This window comes from Myotis brandtii, unplaced genomic scaffold, assembly GCF_000412655.1.
Source record: "Myotis brandtii unplaced genomic scaffold, ASM41265v1 scaffold64, whole genome shotgun sequence".
In the NCBI taxonomy this organism is placed as follows: Eukaryota; Metazoa; Chordata; class Mammalia; order Chiroptera; family Vespertilionidae; genus Myotis; species Myotis brandtii.
In genome coordinates this window covers 2,641,573-2,662,383 of record NW_005370460.1, presented here as the reverse complement: position 1 = coordinate 2,662,383, position 20,811 = coordinate 2,641,573, and the positions used below count along the sequence as shown (strand labels likewise).

The 20,811-nt window shown below is 55.4% G+C and overlaps 2 protein-coding genes across 2 annotated transcripts in view; one reads left to right on the top strand and one right to left on the bottom strand.

The window, feature by feature from the left end:
* Nucleotides 1-2,599: 2,599 nt before the first annotated feature.
* Nucleotides 2,600-20,805, bottom strand: MGST3 (microsomal glutathione S-transferase 3). Its single transcript, XM_005880489.2, has 6 exons — nt 20,727-20,805; nt 6,025-6,148; nt 5,189-5,262; nt 4,660-4,717; nt 3,517-3,589; nt 2,600-2,850 (listed from the first exon to the last, which is right to left on the bottom strand). The coding sequence occupies exons 2-6, from the start codon at nt 6,139-6,141 to the stop codon at nt 2,714-2,716; spliced, it is 459 nt and encodes a 152-aa protein (XP_005880551.1). The 5' UTR covers nt 6,142-6,148; nt 20,727-20,805; the 3' UTR covers nt 2,600-2,713.
* The window catches only part of RXRG (retinoid X receptor, gamma), a 141,056-nt gene continuing 140,053 nt past the window's right edge, over nt 19,809-20,811 (top strand). The window contains exon 1 of the mRNA XM_005880492.2: nt 19,809-20,164. The gene's annotated coding sequence lies outside the window, so the exon portion shown is untranslated. The remainder of the gene's footprint in view (nt 20,165-20,811) is intronic.

The following is a 20,811-nucleotide window of genomic DNA, read 5'->3' as shown; positions in this document are numbered from 1 at the left end:
CAGCGCTCACTCCTGGGAGAGGGGCGCTCACTCCTGGGAGGGGGGCGATCCTGCGCAGGCTGGTCGAGAGGATCAGGACGAAAGGAGCAGGACAAGGCCAGCGCGTGATCTGATTTGCACCTCCCGCTCCCCTTCCCCATCCCTAGACTGAACTCAGTGGATTAGTTTCCTACGACTCCTCTTCACGTTTCCACTCACATCCATGATCTCCCAGCTCTGGGGTCGACGTTGGAAATGGCTTCAGGGGCACAGCCAGGGTGTTGGTGCCACGCTCCCCCCGAGGCTCTGGAGGTCATGGGCTCCCTCGCCCCCTCCAGCCCTCAGTAACTCCTTGCCTCGCTTGGCTCCCGGCCTCCTCTCTTCACAGCCCGCAGCTGAGCATCCTCCGTCCTCTCTGCTCCGACTGCCTTCCTCTTCCAGGGACCCTGTGATTGGGGCCCATCCAGACGGTCCCTATCTCTCCTCTCAGGATCCTTGCTTGTCTTTGCAAGGTCTCTGCCACGTATGGGGACATGCACAGGTTCTGGGGACGAGACTTGGCCACACGGGGGGAGCATTACTCAGCCGGCCACACAGCACGGTGTGTTCCGGGGGGCTGTCCGCTGTCCTGTTTGACAGATTTCCCTGAACAGACACCTTGTGGTTGAGGAAACACCTTCCGAGAGGAGTGACTCACGCCCACGGGCCCCACCAAGGAAACACGGGCTGATCCTGGAGCCGCCCCCTCTCACCTGGAGAGTTTGTGGGATGAGGCCCCATTTCCCCGGAGTATTTTTTTCTTCTATTACTTTGATTTCCTTTTGAGAGTCAACACCTTGCTGACTGGTCACGAGACAACTCACGTCTGCACTTACATTAAGTAATTTCAAGGCCTGAAAGCAATGCGTAGTTTTAAAATTACTTAAATTAATGTGAGTGCAGACTCAAGTTTTCTCATGACCGGTCAGCAACGTTTGACACGGAAACACGAGTTGTCTTGTGAGCGGGCAGCACGGTGAGAAGCAGAGGCCTCCTCCCTCCGCAGCGGACCTCACCCTGAGGGAGCTGCTTCTCCTGGGATCGTGTTGGAGGGAATAACTGCCAACTAACCCAGGACTGGGATGAGGCCACGTGCAAATGGGTCCGACTCGGGGCCAGGAGATGCATTGTAAGTTGTCTTTGGTTGGCGGATTCCTGGGCTGGAGGTGTTTTCAGAGGGTGTTTGGGGGATTGTATTAATGCAGGAAAGAAACAAATGCCTCATGTTGGCACCCTCCTTGCCAGCGCGGAGGGCCCTGATCTTATGTGGCTCTTCAGGGACCTGCAGATGGAGAGGGGCGGCTCTCCCTGGGCAGAGGTCGCCGCCGGCCCCTCCCCGGCTGCCCTTCACTTCCGGCCCGTGGGCCTCTGGCGGCCCCAGCAAGGGTCTGGCAGAATGCGTGCCCAGGTCTCGGGACCTGCAGATGGAGAGGGGCGGCTCTCCCTGGGCACAGGTCGCCGCCGGCCCCTCCCCGCTGCCCTTCACTTCCGGCCTGTGGGCCTCTGGCGGCCCCAGCAAGGGTCTGGCAGAGAAGGCGCAGCTGCGTCCTCCCGCTTCTCCCAAAGCAGAACCCAGCGGCCTCTGACCCTGGTGCTGAGCTGGGCTCTCCCTGGAATAACACGATTCCTTGGCTTTCCTTCTAGCCAAGCCCTCTCTTTGTTTTTCTTTTCAGGGTGTGTGTGTGTGTGTGTGTGTGTGTGTGTGTGTGTGTGTGTCCGCAAAGGGCATAAAGGAGACCAGGCATCCGCTGGGTCACAGCACTGTGAAAACTAGCAGAGATCAGGTCTGCGGGAGCGGGAGTGGTCTTTCCAAGTAAGTCAGAATTCACCACGCCCATGGCGGTTAGAGGAAGATCTAGACTCCTGCGGGCCCCAAAGAGCCGGAACTGCCTGTCCCTGGGCTCAGAGGGGACTCGGGCCTGTGATGGACTGAAGGGCTGGGGGACAGGCCCCTCAGTGGCCCAGGGACCTGTGGAGCCGCAGCGCCCGCCACAGACCTAGGGCTCAGAAGCTGCATTTTAGCAGATGACTCCGTGATGTTTGTTCACCAGGCTTGTGGAACCAGGGTTTCAACTTCCGCCACACGTTAGAATGGCCAGAGAAGCCGTAAAACCACTGAGGTCTGACTTAGCTGGTCTGGGGGGGAGAAAGAGAAACATCTATTGGTTGCCTCTGTACTCATCCCAACCGAGGACCAAACCCAAAACCTAGCCCTGACTGGGTATCGAACCATCAAACCCTCAGTGCACAGGACGATTCTCAACCACATGAGCCCTCTGCCTGCCTTCAGTAGAGATTCTGAAGAATTCTCATTGTTATCCTACGTAGCTGTAATCTCAGATCCTAACCAGAGCCTAACTGCCTTGACCATCTGATCATTAAGCTCTCTGTGTCCACAGTATCCCACCACGTACAGCACGGACCCTGAAAATGGGCACCTCTTCAACTGCACCCTTCCTCTCTGAGCCCAGTTTTCACAGCTGCCAAGGGTGCCAGCAGGGGGCAGGGGCTGGGGGCAGGAGTAGGAGCAGGCCGCTTATTTACATAAAGACTCAACAGGAAATAAGTCACAGAGTCAGGGTTACTTAGGAGGCTGGTGCCAGATAAATTTTATTATATTGAGAAAAAAAAAAGTAACTGGAAATAAAAGTAAGTCATTCAAAATGAATGAGAGTTTTTAACACCCTGCCTACCCTTAATGGCAGCACTTGGACCCACCGCCCAAGCCGGTTTTAACCCAACCGAGGTGCTGGAAGGCAGAGCACACAGTGGTGCCCATCAGGCCGAGGAGGGCGATGGAGCCCAGGGCCCCCCTGCTCCGCTTGCTGGGCTCTGGAAGAGAAGGGGGAGAAGGAGGAGAAGTTACGGGCAGCTCCACAGGGACGCCGTCAGCGTCCGCGAGCCCTGCCCTCCAGGCGGCAGACCACCTGGTCAGAGAGGTCAGCCCCCCTTCCGCCACGCCAGGCGTCACGCCAGGGCTGCGTGGGCCTCAGGAAGTTACAGGACAGTCATGGGAACTGCGAGGCCCGGACCTGGCCGTGCCTCCCTCTCCTTTAAAGACGCAAGGGCAGCAGGAGCCCTCTCCCCTCTGTCTACCGGCGCCCAGGTGTGAGGAGCAGGGCCCGGAGTCACACTGCCTGGCTCCGAGTCCTGGCTTATAGTTTCCACCCAGTAGCTCTGTGACGTAGAGAGAGCCTTCATCTTTCTAAGCCTCAGTTTCCCCATCTGTGAAAGAAGATGCTATTACCTACATCACAGAATTGTCGGAAGTTTTGAAATAGCGAGATGCAAAGTTCTTAGAGCAGCAATGGACACAGAAAATGCTCGATAAAGGTAAGTTTTGTTACTATTCAAAGGTGAGTAAGAAGAAAGACGGTAACGGACCTTTCACCTAAACCTCCAGTTCCACCCTTTCCTTAAAGCGTCCTGCTAAGAAGGGAGACGTAGCAGCCTCAGGTTTGCACTCTGCTTCCCTGGCGGGAGTCTGGGTGGCCTTACCTCCTGTGTAGTAGCCATAGGCATAGAGAACTCGTCCCACGATCCAGGCCAAGCCCAAGCCCGAAACGACTCGCTAAAGAAAGGGGGGGCGGGGAGAGACATGTTAGTGTTTGCATTCAAGGAATAGGCAGAGCTGTAAGCTGTATTAACATTGTTGACCGCACAATGTTTTAGCAAAAAGTTAATAATTTCACTCGTGTCATGAACTGCAGACGTGCTATTCTGGCCTCTGGTGTGGACAGAGGGCTGTGGAGGCCCAGTCCCAGAAGGGGAAACGCCTGTCCTCAGTCAGGACTCGGGTAAGAGGACACTTTCTGGCCAAGGCAGGACCAAAAGGCAAGTAATCAGGCTCAGGAAACGGGCTTGATTTACACAAGGTAGAGGGCAGACCACCCCCACGGCCCCCAGGGCTACCGTGGCCTCCGAGGCCCATCACCCCCTAACGGGCCAGGTCATACACTCAGGCAGCTGGTTGGTTCACCGCCGTCACCTCAGGCGACAGTGAGTGCTTGTTGCAAGAATGGATGAATATGCAAAGTAAAACAGAGTCAGACCTGGTTCAAATTCTGACTCTTCTATCCTGTAGCTAATTGACTTTGAGAAGGTTACACAGTATCCATGATGTTTCCCCTCATCTGTGAAAAAAACCCACAACGGAAAATCTGCCTGCTTTAAAGAACTCTGTTCACACAGACAACAGGGTGGTGAAGGTCTGGGGCGGGGGCGGGGTGGGCTGAAGAGGGTCGATGGGGAAAGAGGGGACATATCTAACACTTTCAACAATAAAGATTTAAAAACCACACCAGGGTTCTGCCCAGCCAGACGTGGCTCAGTGGATGAGCATCGACCCAGGAACCAAGAGGTCACCAGTTCGATTCCAGTCAGGGCACATGCCCGGGTTGTGGGCTCCATCCCCAGTAGGGGGCGTGCAGGAGGCAGCCGATCAATGATCCTCTCTCATCATTGATGTTCCTCTCTCTCTCTCTCTCCCTCTCCCTTCCTCTCTGAAATCAATAAGAATATATTTAAAAAACCAAAAACACAAAAACTCTGTTAGCAGTAACTGAATGAAATTCTTTTAAATAAATACGCAGGGCCTGGAGGAAATACGTCGGATCCCAGATGACACCTGGAACAACTCACCGGGTGGTACACACCTCCCACCGCGAGGAAAAATAAGAAGGGAGGGTACACTTCCAACCTGCAAGAGACAGAAAGACACTTTTAGAAAGTGCCCCCAGTCAGTGCGGAGGGGCTCTTACTAAACACTGAGGAGGGAGACCAGCCACCGCCCGCCTTGGGCAGAGGGGACGAGGAACAGGAGCGGGGGCGCCGTCTGACCAGCCGCAAGGTGGGGCTCTGTGACTCGGGCGGTTTTCCCTGCAGAGCGTGGAGCCCTCACTCCCTGGGCTGGGGGACTCGGTGTCGCCTAGAGCAGCGGCTACCCCTCCTGCAGGGGGTGCGGCACAGAGACAGCCTTGGAGGGTCACCCAGGGCGCCACCATTCCAACTCTTCCTTGTGCTTACTGTCCAGTCTGCTCGCTTACAGGTTTTTAACTGATACTTTTAATGAGCGCCCGCGATCGCCACCGTCGCTCTCACAGACGGCGCTACGGGCGGGGGCGGGACAGAGGCGCCCCTCCGCGGTGTCTGGTGCCGAGGCCACACTCACGTGTTCTGGTGGGCTCGCTGGATGCAGTTGAAGAGGTGCCCGTTTTCAGGGTCCATGCTGTACATGGTGGGATACTGCGGACACAGAGGGCTTGCTGATCAGACGGTCAAGACAGTGAACCTGGATGCTAATCTAGCCCAAGTTTCCATGTCGGCTTAATTGTCTGCAGTGACCGGGGCTGGGTCCTCAGAGGCAGAGTCACTCGCTGCCGGGTTTCCGACACATCGCAGACACCACAGGGAAACACCCTCCCTCAGCTCCCGAGGGTCCCGACAGGGGCAGCAGAAACAGAGGAGAGGTTTTGACGGGCACTCCATTAAGAAAAGGAAAGGAACTAGGGACTAGTAAGAGCACTTAGAAGCAGCTCGAGTCAACGATAAGTCACTAAACAGAAAGACACCTAGAACTGCTCCCAGGCCAACGGCAGTGGCATCCTCTGGACCAGCCAGAAGGAACGGGGATCTGATGGGCTCTCGCCAGTCCGGCGGCTCAGGCCAGTGCTCGGCAGCACCACCCACGCTCTGCGTGGAAACGGGACAGTGGCCTGGGGGCGCCACGCCGGGAACAGCACTGCCTTTGAACCCTCCGCAGAAGCATCCCCCTTTCTGGAGAGCAGCTCCGGCCCAGCAGGCTGTCCCCTGCCCGCCCACCTGGCCTTTCTGCAGGAGCCGTGAAACCAGCCCCCGCAGCGCCCGCATTTCCTGCCTTCTTCCTGCCGGGAAGGGGCAGCCATTCTACAAGGTCCAGTCCTGACGCTGCCGCCACTGACCACTCGCCTCGCCTCCCCCTCCAGGACGGGAAACAAGTTCTCGCCCAGACCACGTGTTCCCACTCACCTCCACCTTGTACTTCTTGCGGGCCTTGGAGACGTTGATGGCGAGATGCGCTACCATGATGAAGCTGGCGGCCCCGGTCAGGACCACGAACCCGTACTCCTTGGAGAGGACGGCCATCTCGGCTCTGCAGGGAAACAGCAGGGACACCAGCCTGTGGCGAGCGCGGCAGGAGCGACGCACACTGGCAGGTCACAGGGGCGTGACGAGGCCTCGAAGAAGTGGCTGGAGATACTGCTGTATCCACGCACAGAATTTAAAACTATAAGGATGCAGCCTTCACAGACAGTCCTCGACATTATCGTCCTCTCTCTCTCGTGCTGGGTTCTCCATCAACACGACATGAGGAGCCGTGTCTAACTTCTGAGCTGCTCGCGGGGCAGCCTCCCGCCCTCTCCAGGATGGACCCAGTGGGAAGGGCTGTCTCCATGAGTCAGTACTAGTGTCACTCCAAAGCATGGAAAATCAGCTCATAGTTATTAGAACAAAAATATGGGCTGGATTCTGCAGACCCTTTGAAAACGAACAGCTGAGCTTCCCCATCTGCCCCGTAATCTTGGAAGCTGTCTCCGACTGTCCCAAAACAGTGAAACCAGCGCATTTGGTTCAGGTCAAAGTTTGCAAGTCGAGAGTCGGCTTCCAGACCCAAATCTTTGGACAGGGCGCCGGGCTCCCGGGCAGGTGGGCACACGGTGTGCCTGGGCCGCACCTTCAGCTCTTGGTCACTCTCCCCAAGCCCACCAGCGCCAGGCTACACATGAGGCAGGGAGGCGCCGCGAGGAGGGCAGAGCCAAGACCAGGGAGGCCTGAGAACCCTCCCCAGCCTCCGAGCAGCCAGGCCAACACTGACCTGGTGCTTAGGCCTTGACCTCTGTTCTCCGACTTGCAAGGACTTGGGTAGGAGAAGCCAGGCGGCAGGACTAAGGGCCTCTCGAGCAGGAGTTTCTACTGCAGGCAACGGCCCCTCAGAAGCAAGTGCCCAGAAACCTACAGTTTGAATCGAGCATGTTTGACTTGCTCCTCTCTCAGAGCAGAAACGCAGTCTGGGAGTTAGACCCCGGGCAACCACTCCCCTGGCGCTTTGCTAAGGTGACGGTGGTGGTTGCAAAGGGCTGCGTCAGCGGGAATGGGAGTGCCTGCCCCCCCCCCCAGGCGCCCCCTGCAGGGGCCGCAGACACCTGGACAGGTGCAGGAGCAAGGCACCCACCCAGGGAGGTGTCCCACCCCCTCGCCAGGGGGCCGGCACTCCCGCGGCTGGGATCCTGCCAACACAGAGCCAAGCTCCGCTGAGGCCGCCGCTAAACTCCCAGGAGGGAGTCTGGCCAGGCACCGACTGTGTGCTTAGAGGTACCTGTGGGGTCGATGCCACCCCGGGTGGCTTTCAGGAACGACCCCCTCCAACTGAGGTAATGCTTGCCACCTGGCACAGTCCTGGAGTCCAGCATGTGCCGTCCGTGTTACAGTTCCCTGCCCCTCAGACCGCCCAGAGAAACCACGGGGGCAGCTGGCTGGCTGGGCTCCTTGGGCAGGAGGTCAGAACCCAGGAAAACAGGCACCGCAGCTGCTGAAAACAAATCCAGGGACTGAGTCATGGCGAAGGCTCGTCCTGTAAGGAGGGAACCAGCTTAGTTCCCTCAGGGAGAGAAAACCTTAATCATTTGCTGAATTCTTTTTTCCTAGGAATCCAGGCCAAAGGGAGGGACATTTGCTCTGGATTCCTCGGCCTTTGTGGTTCAGGCCAGGTGCCCGCTGGGATGGGCGGCAGCTCAGCTCCCCGTGGCCACACCCAGCAGCCCCAGCCCCACCCGGCCCTGCCAGCCCGGGCCAGCAGATAGCTGGGGCAGAGCTCCAGAAGCTGATAAGTGGCACGGAGGCCCTGGCTGGTGTGAGCGCTGCTGCGGGCGGCACGCCACGGCTCTGTGTCACCAGCAACCCTTCCGCCCACCCAGCAGGATAAGGCCGGGCGGGAACTCCGCTCTAGACTCTGCCTCTCTCTGTGCCGGACACGCGGCCCTCGCAAGGGTCTGTTCACAGCTCAGCTTCAGGCGGTGAGGAACACTTTGCAACTTGCTTGTTTGTTAATCACCTTACAGTGTTTAAGGTTTTACATTAAAGTTTACGATTTGTATAAATAAGAGTGCATTTAGGTCAGTGGTTCTCAACCTTCTGGCCCTTTAAATACAGTTCCTCATGTTGTGACCCAACCATAAAATTATTTTCGTTGCTACTTCATAACTGTAATGTTGCTACTGTTATGAATCGTAATGTAAATATCTGCTATGCAGGATGGTCTTAGGCGACCCCTGTGAAAGGGTCGTTCGACTGCCAAAGGGGTTGCGACCCACGGGTTGAGAACCGATGATTTAGGTACATACAGGGTGAGGCAAAAGTAGGTTTACAGCTGTTGGTATGGAAAATGATACAATAATTAATAAATAATAATCAAGAATAAACAATGTTTCTCAGGCTCACAACTGTAACCCTACTTTGCGCGGCCCTGTGTCTGGGAGGATCCGGTCTGTGCATCACACGGCAGGGGAGGGGCAAGGTGTAGTCACCCGGGACAGCCTGTCGCAGGCTGGCAATACTCCTGCATTATTCTTACCTTTCGGCTCATTCATTCCACTGGGAATCTGTTTGGTTCAAAGACATCACCTGACCTCTACTTGTAATTGCAAACCCAGACACGGTACAGATGTCCAAGCCTAAAGGACTAAATGGATAACTCACCCATAAAACACACTGCAGGAAAACAATTAAAAATGGGGTGTACGAAAGTGACAAATGTTGAAACAGGGTTCATTTTTAGCATGTTAGGTAAAAAAAATAATGTGTATATACAGTATAGTCTTAGTTTTCTCAATAATAGAAGAAAATATAAAAATCATAAGCCTAGTTATTTCTAGTGGCTGATTTATATATTTTCTTTTGCACTTTCCAATAATTTCCAAAAGAAGCAAACACATACCCAAAAACTTATATAAAAATGTCCTGACAGCACTAGCCAGTTTGGCTCAGTGGATAGAGCGTCAGCTTGCAGACCAAAGGGTCCCGGGTTCGATTCTGGTCAAGGGCACATACCTTGGTTGCAGGCGGCAACCAATCCATGTGTCTCTCACACATCAATGTTTCTCTCTGTCTTTCCCTCTCTCTTCCACTCTCCCTAAACAACAATAGAAAAATATCCTTGGGGGAGGATTAAAAAACAATAATCATAAGAATGGCCTGACAGTGATGGGTGATGAAGAGGCAGGAGCAGGTTGGACCGGTGGCTCGCGTCCTGACACCCTGCCCCCCTCCCTGGGTGGTCGTGGGAGGCTCTGTAGTGAGGACGCTTCTGGGCTGAGTGTCTGAGTCAGAGCCTGGCTCTCACACTTCCTCTCTGTGTCCTGGGAAATTAGTCAGCTTCTTTCAGCAGCCTGCTTCCCCACCGACTAAATGGAGGTCATAATGGACCTACCCACCTCTGTGGTTGTGAGGTTAAGTGCAGGAGGTGCAGCTTGTAACCCCAGCCTGGATGCCCGACACTTAGCAAGTGCTCAGTAAATGCAAGTGCTCAATAAATGCAGTGCCCCTCCCGGCCAGGTGCTGCAGAGAGGAGGTGAACAGCCAGACTTGGGCTCCTGCCCTCACAAAGCTTATTTCCAGCAGGGGAAGCAGGCAAATCAGTAAGCAGATACCCATCGAGTTATGTTATACATGCTGATGTTCTGTTGACTGTCTTTGCCCTGATCTATAATAACTAGAGGCACGGTACACGAAATTCGTGCAGCAGGGGGGGGGGGGGCGAGGGGGGGGAGATCCCCCAGCCCAGCCTGCACCCTCTCCAATCCAAGACCACTCAGGGGATGTCCGACTGCCGGTTCAGGGATCAGGCCTAAACTGGCAGTCGGACATCCCTCTCACAATCCGGGACCGCTGGTTCTTAACCACTCACCTGCCTGCCTGCCTGATCCTCCTAACTGCTCACCCCTGCTGGCCTGATCGACCCTAACCACCTCTGCCTCGGCCCCGCCACTGTGGCTTTGTCTGGAAGGGCGTCTGAAAGGTCGTCTGGAAGATGTTTGGTCTAATTAGCATATTACCCTTTTATTAGTATAGATAAAAGCATAATATGCTAATTAGACAATATGTCCTTCCGGATGACCTTCCAGATGAAGCCGGGGCTGCGAAGGAAGCCCGGGTCCCAGGTGCCAGAGGGAAGCAGGTGCCGGCAGCCGGGGGAAGGAAGGCCTACTCTTGCACGAATTTCGTGCATCGGGCCTCTAGTTCGATTATAAAAGGGCACGTTTGAATAAATGATAATGAATGTACATTTAAGAATCTGTCCTTTAGAATTGCTATTTTAAAATAGCAAACAAAGCTTAGAGCGACATGTGTCCTCTCCTTTTCTAGCTGAGTGCAAATATATGATCTGAAAGGCAGACTGTTCAGGAGGAAGCACCTCACTAGTGCTGACTATGCATCTACCTGTCCACGCTTACCTATGCCTTCTGTCTGCGCCCCCTCCTGGCCGGGCGCTGCAGGGAGGAGGTGAACAGCCAGACTTGGGCCCCTGCCCTCACGAGGCTTATTTCTAGTGGGGGAAGCAGGCAAGTCAGTAAGCAGATACCCAATTCCAGATTTCCCCCTTCACTGCCGTGATCAGAAACTGGGTACAAAGAGCCCCACGGAAAGGAAGCGGAGTGGCCGGGGCTGGGCAGGACCGGTCCTCGCAGAGGCGGGCTTCCAGCGGGCTCCCGGCAGACCCGAGAGGCGGCAGAGCGGTTCAGCCGCAAGAAGGTTAAGTTGAAGGTTTAAAGGAACTTGAATCATTCCATCCAGTTTTTACTTTTCAATTAGACACATTCTGTCATTGGTTTGAGAGAAGAGACCCCTTGGGAAATGTTTCCACTCCTGGCCGACTTGGCGTTATTTATGACTCGTCTCCTGGGGGCACCGCGTGGAGGAGAGGCGTGGGAACGCTGAGCAGCGCGGTGTTCACAGCTCGGTGACCCTGGGGCCTTGGATGAGCGCTTGGAACGCCATCTCTTTTGTGCAGCGGCGAGAAGACAGGGGTGCAGGAACTTTTCAGAAAGCTACCAGGCGGCACTGCACAGCCTCAGTCCTGGCGTGATCACGCTCCCAGACCTGGGAGGCTGGTCTCAGCCCTGCAGATCCGCTCGGCTCCGGGCCTGAGTGAGCCACACGCGTCCAGGCATCTGGCTCAGGTCCCCCCTGCTGCTCCTGTCTACTTAGATGCCAACGGGGAGTTTGTTTCCTCCGTGGATAGTGTACTGAGTCTAAGAGCATGGAACTCCTTTATTCAACCACGACGCACAGAGCACCTACTGCATGCCAGGCACTGTTAGGTGTGGGGGATACAGCGTGAGCAAATGGGGTCCCTGCCTGCAAGGCACCACCATTCTCGAGATGACGGAAGACGAACAACAAACACGCAAAAAAAAAACCTCAACTGAGAGTGGCCTCCGCCGTGGAGGGCAGGGCCTGGCTACTCTCTCAGGATGCCGTGGGCCTCTGCTGTGGGCCTCTGCCGTGACAGCTGCGCTGAGTGAGGAAGAAACAGCTGCACAACATCCTGGGGAAGGAACAGCAAGTGCAAGGGCCCTGAGGCACAGCTGGCGCGTTCAAGGTCAGGACGGCCGAGCGCTCTTGGCTTTGGCGACGGGACCCCTGATGGCAGCTTCAGGGGAAGGGTGGAAGTGGGGAGGCAGTCCTGCCAGCAGGGCCCCAGGCCTGTCCTGCCCCCTCCCCAGGAAGCCTCTGCCTGGGCGTGTTCGCACACCTGCTTCACGCTGACCAGCGACCAGTCAACATGCACGTGGACACTGACCAAGGCACCCGGCCCACGTCTCCCAGTGCACCACTCGCCTCCTAGGACAGACGGGTCCCCACGTATGTTTTTATAGTAACTTGCACGTCGACAGAACCTCAGTGGAGGCTGCTGTTCTGTTCTAGGCCGTGGTTCACCTGCAGGGTTCGCTGCAACACGCCCGGCCCTGGAGTTTCTGGCCCAGTGGGTCCCAGTGGGTCCCAGGGGGCCTGGGAGTCGGCCTTTGTAACAAGTGCCTCGGCGAGGCTGGGGACGCTGTTGGGACCACCGTTTAGGAACATTTCAGGTGCTGCTATTGCCCAATTCCAACCCACAGGCATGGCCCTGCCTCCGTCCGCAGCGGCTCATTCTGTCGCACCCCGAGCTCCAGGGCTGAGGAGCCAGAGGTGGTTTGCAGAGCGAGCTCCGTCCAGCGCCCAGTGGCCCCGCACACTTACTCGCCCCCGCAGCCCGGTTCCTTCAGCCAGCTCCAGGACGAGGGCTCGGAACCAAAGAGGTGGGCCAGAGCTCAGGACCTGCTGGGACTGCCTCCTCCGCCTAAGCGGTGACAGCCGCTCCTTCCCAGCTCTCTCCACGGTCACAGTCACTCACCGGATCAAATGTGCCCACTCATCAAATCAGTCAGAGCGGAAGGCTTTTCACCTTTAAAGTGATGCTCCTTACGCCACGGGAGGACCTGAGACAGCCACTGTCAGACCATGGATCAGGGGTACCTGACATTCTCTTTTTTCAGAGAGGAAGGGAGAGAGTGATAGAAACATCAATGAAGAGAGGAAATCATTGATCAGCTGCCTCCTGCACGCCCCCCACTGGGGATCGAGCCCGTAACCCAGGCATATGCCCTTGACCAGAATCAAACCTGGGACCCTTCAGTCCGCAGGCCGATGCTCTATCCACTGAGCCAAACCGGCTAGGGGAGGGGTACCTGACATTCTGAACATCGGCACCATGACTTCAAATGAAAGGGCCACTTAAGGATCCACAGGCCCTCCAGCTACTCCTGATGAATTTTCACCCCAGAGGGCAGGAATGGCAACCTGGGAAACAGCGGCACCCTCCGCCCTGGAAACCTGCTGTCAGACCTGATACCGACAGAGTGCTTCTTGCACGCCAGGCACGTACTAGTTTATATACATAAACACTCGGTCCCCACAACGACCCTGCGTGGGGGTCACTGCTACCATCCCATTGTACAGATGAGGAAACTGAGGCAAGAGGGGTTTGTAACTGCCTAAGGCCCACAGCTAGTGAGTGCAGAACTGGGGTCTGAACTCGGGCAGGCGGGCCTGTGTCCTGCTTGGCACTACCACACAGGCTGCAGGGCCCCCCTTCCTCAGGAGTTCTATCACTCCTTCCCCAGACGGGGAGCAATGAGGGGGCCCCTCCACTAAGCTTCCCTCAGGGCCAGTGCCAGAGCGACACCCGGCTCCTCCAGGACGGCCAGGGCACAGAGCCAGGCCGGGGAACATGCGCACAGGCCCACGAACTCTGCGAAGACAGACAGAGTTCTTCCTTTCCAACCCGCTGCCCTGTGCTTCTCTCCTCACTAGGGGCTAGACCAGGGGTGGGCAAACTTTTTGACTCGAGGGCCACAATGGGTTCTTAAACTGGACCGGAGGGCCGGAACAAAAGCATGGATGGAGTGTTTGTGTGAACAAATATAAATTCAAAGTAAACATCATTACATAAAAGGGTACGGACTTTTTTTTTTTTTTAGTTTTATTCATTTCAAACGGGCCGGATCCGGCCCGCAGGCCGTAGTTTGCCCACGGCTGGGCTAGGGCGTCGGGCGGATGGTCAGTGTTGCTCAGAAGTGGCAGGGGGAGGCGTCCTCGCCGTCCCTCATTAAATAGGCGTCAGCGGCGGGTGTTTCACAGGTGCCCCTTGGTGACTATGGTAAGGAGCCTCATTATTTCTGTAGTTTTAAAACAGCAACACCTGGTTTATAACTTTCTGATTTTTTTATGAAAGGATTTATCACTGGCCAAACACGATTTTTTGAGGATATATCAGGTTGTGGGGAGGAAACTGGGAAGAGTGCTTGGAGGCAGTGGGGGGTAGGCAGCAGGAAAGCCTGGCCGAGGTGGGCTTCCAGGGAGGTAGGAGCACAGGGGTGCCCTGGTGACCCTCGGCCTGGAGGTCTGCGGGCCAGGTCGGGGGGCGGGGGAGGGGTTGGGACAACATCTCTTCTGTGCAGCCGGCGAGAAGACGCAGTGGCTTTTCAGAAAGCTACAAGGCGGCACTGCAAAGCCTCACTCCGGGCGATCGGGCGCAGCCCTGGGAGGGCTGGTCTCCGTCCTGCAGATCCGCTGGGCTCCAGGGCCCGCGTGAGCCACACGCATCCCCACATCTGGCTCAGGACCTGTACTGACATTGTCCCGGAAGCCCGACCAGCCCTGCCCTGCTGTTCCCGTCCTGCCCACTCGCCTTATCTCACTGGGCCAGGGTTCCTTCAGCTACACAGGCGTCAGCCGATACCCTGGGGCTCTGCCCTCCTGGGCTCCTCTCTCCTGGGCTCCTCTCTCCTGGGCTCGGCCCTCCTGGGCTTGGCCCTTCTGGGCTCCCCTCTCCTGGGCTCCCTTCTCCTGGGCTTGGCCCTTCTGGGCTCCTCTCTTCTGGGCTCGGCCCTCCTGCACCGCGGACTGAAGGCCGCTGCCAGCAGTTCCTGGGGCAGCCACCACCACATGGAGCAAAGGTGGGCTTTCTGGGCTCAGGCACTTGCCTCGAATAATCGATGACTTCTGTGCCGTGGAAGTTACAACTTATCTTTTACTAAAGTGAAAGCAATCAGATGTCTCAAGGGAGAGAGGATTCCCCCTTTCAGCTCCCTCTGCCCTCAAACAAATGAACAGACAGACACAAGGCAGTGTGGACAGTGGCACGTCCACGTGTAAGACTGTCCTCAGATCAGACTGAAGTCTGTCACTGATGTCTTTTTTACACACCAGGAGTGGGACAATGACACGGCACTCAGACTCACGGGAGCCTCTCCCCAGCGATTCATGAGAAGCCTGACTTGGCCGCTGCGCTGTGAACCCAGCCTTCCTCACACAGGCTCCTTCTTCACACGCAGGGCGGACACCGTTTTCATGAGACTGACGTGAGGATGGTAACATGTGCTGGGCCCACCTTGCCAGCCTGAAGCACCCTGGGCGGCTGCCCAGCCTCGGCTCTGCCTCCAGGTGGGTGTGCACAGGCACAGGCCTCCGCCAGCCCCGGCAGCACAGCCGGCCCTCCTGACACGTGTGGAGCTCAAGGGAGAGAGCGGGGAGCCCGGAGGAAAGCACCGAAGAGCAATTCCATTCCCGTGAAGACAGCGAGGAAAGGCAGTCCCCGATTTCTGTGGGTCCAGCTATACCTGCAGGCACTGGGTCTGTCACTTCTGCGTGACACACACCATGGCACCTATGTGTTTGCCAGCGTTTCCAGTGAAGCCAGACTTGAGAAGCAGCACGGGGACATTTGAGAGAAGGAATAATAACCGGGTGAGGATGCAAACCTCTTTGCCACAGCTGTGCCTGATCGCCCCTAACCACTCACCTGCCTGGCTGGTCACCCCTAACCACTCGCCTGCCTGCCTCATAGCCCCTAACTGCCTCTGCTTGCCTGCCTGATTGCCCCTAACCACTCGCCTGCCTGCCTGATCGCCCCTAACCGCTCACCTACCTGCCTCATCACCTCTGACCACTCACCTGCCTGCCTCATTGCCCCTAACTGCCTCTGCTTGCCTGCCTGATTGGCCCTAACCACCTCTGCTTGCCTGCCTGATTGCCCCTAACCACTCGCCTGCCTGCCTGGTCACCTCTAACCACCTCTGCCTGCCTGCTTGATTGCCCCTAACTGCTCACCTGCCTGCATGAGCACCCCTAACTGCTCGCCTGCCTGCCTGATCACCCCTAACCACTCTGCCTGACTGCCTGCCCACCCCTAACCACTCTCCTGCTTGCCTGCTCACCCCTAACCACTCTGCCTGTCTGCCTGATTGTCCATAACTGCTCACCTGCCCACCTGATCGCTCCTAACCGCCTCTGCTTTGGCCTGCGCCACCGCGGTTTTGTCGGGAAGGACGTCCGTAATAACGTCTGGAAGGTGGTTTGGCTGTCTGGTCTAATTAGCATATTATGCTTTTATTATTATAGATAGCCACCACTTGGCCGTATATATATTCAAGAGTCACATGTTTTAATCCCAGCACTTTGAAGAACTGAGCTCATTCCTGCACTAGGGGTCCCTTGACCGCCGTTTCCACACTTGTCCCCTATGCTGCCATGTAGCCCGTCACCGTGACTCCACAACTCTGGGATGACTCCCCATGGAGTCCTCAGCCCCTTCCACCGCCCTGTGCACAGCCCGGGGCTCCCTGCAGCGACACCCCGCAGAGGGAAGTTCTCGGAAAGCCCAGGCAGACCATAAAGGAAGATTCTGCCGAGGCCGAGGTAGGAAATGCCCCAAGATGCGCACGTCTGGCAGGTCCTGGTCGGTGCGTCTGCCCTGAGTGTTAGAGCAGATGCGCTATGCCTGCTGCCTTTTCTCTGGAGGTGACTGTGAAAAGGCACACACGAGCCGGAATGGAGCTGAATCCCCTGGGAAAGCTGCTAATTGAGCTTCAGGAATCTAAGAAGAGCAGGTTTGTAATGAGACGGGACAGATCCTAGGTCCCTTTGCTGGTGCGAGGACACTTTGCCAACAGATTCTCAACACAAAAGGCTCCATGGGTGACAGTCCTTGATGTGGTGACACCTCACCTGGGAGCCCCAGGTCACACCGGGCCACCTGGAGCTCAGCCTCCCAGTGACGGGCTCCTGGGGCCAGGCTGCAGGAGACGCTCCATGGTCCCAAAGCAGTGACCTCAGAGGCGGGGAGAGAGCAGGGAAAAAATCTCAATAATTGCTTATTTGTTAAAGTCTCTGCCAGACAACCCATTTACCTGCGTGGAATGCCTGCCTGGTGCCCACCTGCCGCCTTCTTCAGTCCTGCTCAGAAGGGCTCCTCCCTGCCCAGCCCTACTAAGCGCAGTGCTCCACGGGAGGGCACGGCCACAGTGGCGACCCAGAGGGAGAAGGCAGAATACAGTCAAGGAGGGACAGAGCACAGGAGGGCTGTGAAATGGGGGGATGGATGGAATGACGGCTGCGGGACAGAAAGTGGGATGTGGGAGAGAACACAGCGAGCACACAGGCAGGGAGACGGCTGTACTTGTGGAGAAAGAGAAAGGAGGCCAGCGTGTCTGGAGGCGTGATGGAGAAATAAATTATTATCCATACTACTTATTACTAGTACACGCATCATTTACTGCGCGTCAAGCACTGTTCTAAGGAGTTCACCGCGATTAACTCGTTAACCCCTCAGAGCATCCCTAGGATATATTATAACTTCCATTTTTGCAGAAGAGGAAACAGCAGCAGAGAGGTTAGGTCATCTGGCCAAGGTCACACAGCCTCACAGAGGCTGCCTGGTTCCAGGGTCTATGCCAGGGGTGGGCAAACTTTTTGACTCAAGGGCCACAATGGGTTCTTAAACTGGACTGGAGGGCCGGAACAAAAGCATGGATGGAGTGTTTGTGTGAACTAATATAAATTCAAAGTAAACATCATTACATAAAAGGGTACGGTCTTTTTTTTTTTTTTTAGTTTTATTCATTTCAAACGGGCCGGATCCGGCCTGCGGGCCATAGTTTGCCCACGGCTGGTCTATGCTCTCAGCCCTTGGCTATCTTGCCTCTCAAGGAGGTTGGAGCCACCTTTGACCACATCTGACCTCTTTTGAAACTTGTCCACCTCCTCAGACTCTTTTCTTATTCACAAGAATAGAAAGCTAATAATTAACTCTAAATCTGTGACTGATTAAAGCCTGAGATCTTTCTAATTGGAAGAAAGAAAAAACCTTGACTCTCAGCCCTTGGCTATCTTGCCTCTCAAGGAGGTTGGAGCCACCTTTGACCACATCTGACCTCTTTTGAAACTTGTCCACCTCCTCAGACTCTTTTCTTATTCACAAGAATAGAAAGCTAATAATTAACTCTAAATCTGTGACTGATTAAAGCCTGAGATCTTTCTAATTGGAAGAAAGAAAAAACCTTGAAAAAGGTCCAGAAAGGAACTAAAAAAAAAAAAAAAAAGCATGTCGGCACTGCAGTATGGCAAACGAGGAGAGATTACAGAAAGGAAAAACCGTCTTCCGGTCTTTCAGGCATTCAGGTTTGCAAGGGGCAAGGCAGCCCAGAAATTGGCATTTCGTTTTTATTTTTTTAGAGCCGTCCAGTAAAAGCCGGAAGACTTGCTGGACAAATTCGAAAAGAGCTGCAAGCACTGGCACTTCGTTTTTATAAAATGATTTCCCATGCAGCCTGTCCCTCCACTGGCATTACACAGGAGCCGAGGGCCACAGGGAAACAAAGCCCTGATTGCCAGAAGAGGAAAAGAAAAATCTCAATGAGTCACACTGACACCACTTGGATTTTCCATCACAAGAAACAGCAGTTGATTCTGCGGAGTCCCCACCAGGGTGCCAGCCATTCTGAAGGAAGGAACCACCTGGGCTGCTGGCTCCTGCCTGGGACAGGGGTCTCACTCTTTATGCCTGTCTGTACCAATCATTCACATTTCTTAGGCTGGAGAAATAAAATATCACTTATTTTTAAAAAGTGTACTAAGGCACCAAAACATTAGAACTCAAGTTCCAGTTAATAAACAGGTCAACTCTGGAAAGAGCTTAGAGGGGCCGTGCGATTCCAAATGCTGAAATCCTTATTTGCAAATGTATTGGGAAGGCAGTGCTGTCTCCTCATGCTTTTCTCCCCACAAAGACAGTTAGGTAGACACTGTAAGAGAGAGTGTAGCAAACTCAGGAATTCTATGTTACACAGCAGCCACTACCTGATAACTGCTAAATTCTTCTTTTTCAGGAGGATGGTATACTCATAAAGAGTATTAATGAATCCATTGCAAAAACTGTAGCAACATATTCTTTTAAACAAATATTGCTTAAAAAATGTGAAATGAGCCCTAGCCAGTTTGGCTCAGTGGATAGAGCATCAGCCTGCGGACTGAAGGGTCCCGGGTTCGATTCTGGTCAAGGGCACATGCCTGGGTTATGGGCTTGATCCCCAGTAGGGGGTGTGCAGGAGGCAGCCGATCAATGATTCTCTCTCATCATTGATGTTTCTAGCTCTCTCTCTCTCCCCCTTCCTCTCTGAAATCAATAAAAATGCGAAATGGTTCCTGGTCAGATGTGGTTGGCAACGGTGTTCTGAATATGGATTCAGAATATTTAAATGGAAATACAGGGACCAGTCTGTTTAAATGCAGCCAGCTGTGCAGCAGGCACTAACTAAATTACTTTTTGACAGATTGACTTGTCATCCATTTCACTCCAGATTGGTCCAGGGGCTTTTCAGCATTTCTCTGGACAACGGGGAAAGCTCTTCTTTCACGCCTGCTCAGTCTCTTTGCTGTCCTCCAATTACTAGTAGGAGGTTCCTCTCAGGACTGTCTCCTCGCAGAGCTAGGCCAGCAGGAGGGGTGTGGGGTGTGGGGGTGGGGAGACTGCCCTTCTGCCGCTTTGTGAGCGCAGCTTCTGTGGCCGCCACTGCCCCACCAGTGCCTCTGTTTTATATATAGTAACATGGGTTCAGGGGTGAAAATGATGCTTGACAGAGTTTGCTATTTTTGTAACATTGTGTCAGGAGGAAGCTAAACAGAACTTCTTCCCGGGGTGAAAAATATTTATGTGGATTTGGATGTTAGTTGTATTTAACACCGTTACATTAACTCCTAGGGGGGAAAACATTCTGATCCCTCTCCTCAGATACTAGTGAACCAGATTCATTGAGCCAAGTTCACTGAACTGAATTCATTGAACTAAGTAAAACACAGCCCATACCTCTGACCGATACCCTTGGGTCCCTCCCCGCACTGCGGCTCCTCCGAGGCGCAGAGGAAGCGAAACGCTGCAGCTCTCCGCCGCTGACCACACCAGGTCCCCGCACATCTGCAGCGCAGTGCGTGGCCTTCACCCAGGAATCCGCTTCTCCAGTTTAGGGACTGAAGGCCCAGCCCCACCCTCTTGGCTCTGCTCTCCCTTGACCTCCCTTCCCACACTTGTCCCCTACGCTGCCATGGAGCCGGTCACCTCATGACTCCGGAGGAAAGTATCAGCAGAAGCCACAACTCCGGGATGACTCACCATGGAGTCCTCAGCCCCTTCCACCGCCCTGCGCACAGCCCGGGGCTCCCTGCAGCGACACCCCGCAGAGGGACGTTCTCGGAAAGCCCAGGCAGAACCGTAAAGGAAGATCCCGCCGAGGCCGAGGTAGGAAATGCCCCTCTTAAAGGGTCCAATGCAAACTGAGAAAGGTTTCGGCGGGGCGGGAGGAAAACAAACACCATTCCCTCGGGGCTCCCGGGAGTCCCTGGCAACACAGCCGCAGCCGCAGCCGCAGTGGGCGCAGCGCTCCAGGGTCGTTTAAAACCCGGTGTTACCGGTGGGCCTGCCCTGCCCACTGCCCCGCAGCGCCCGCACGCCCGTCCTCCGCACCAGAGCTGCAGCTGGCAAGGTCGGGCGCACAGTCCGGGGACTGGAGGAGAGGGAAGGAAGGGACTTTGGAAGGGTTGACCTTGAGAATCTCTCTGAGTTGCAGATGGCACGGCAGGGGCCCGCTGAGACGCTGCAAACCACTCCATCCTGGGGAGGATGCAGGGCAGGTGGAGGGCGAAGGGGATGGAAAGGTAGAAAGAAATCTGCAGACAGTAAGGGGGCAAGAGAGCGAGTCTCTATTCAGCTCGGGTTGCAGAGATATGGGTGGTGCCAGCGCAGGAGCTGAAGAGCCCCCGAGGGCCGGCGCGCCTCGCTGCCCGTAGGTGCGTGCACTCACCTGGATCGCCTCCGAAGGGCTGGTGCTGACCGCAGCTGCCGAGCGCAGTGTGGGTGAAGTGACCAGGCCTTGGGCAGGGCGTGGC

Bases quoted from the DNA above. Each gene is read 5' to 3' on its own strand.
- MGST3 (XM_005880489.2), bottom strand. From the start codon at position 6,141: ATGGCCGTCCTCTCCAAGGAGTACGGGTTCGTGGTCCTGACCGGGGCC. The intron at 3,590-4,659 runs GTGAGTTGTTCC...CCCTTTCTTTAG, and splicing joins TGGGAGGTGTGTACCACCCG to CGAGTCGTTTCGGGCTTGGG. The intron at 2,851-3,516 runs GTAAGGCCACCC...CTTCTCTTCCAG, and splicing joins CTATGGCTACTACACAGGAG to AGCCCAGCAAGCGGAGCAGG.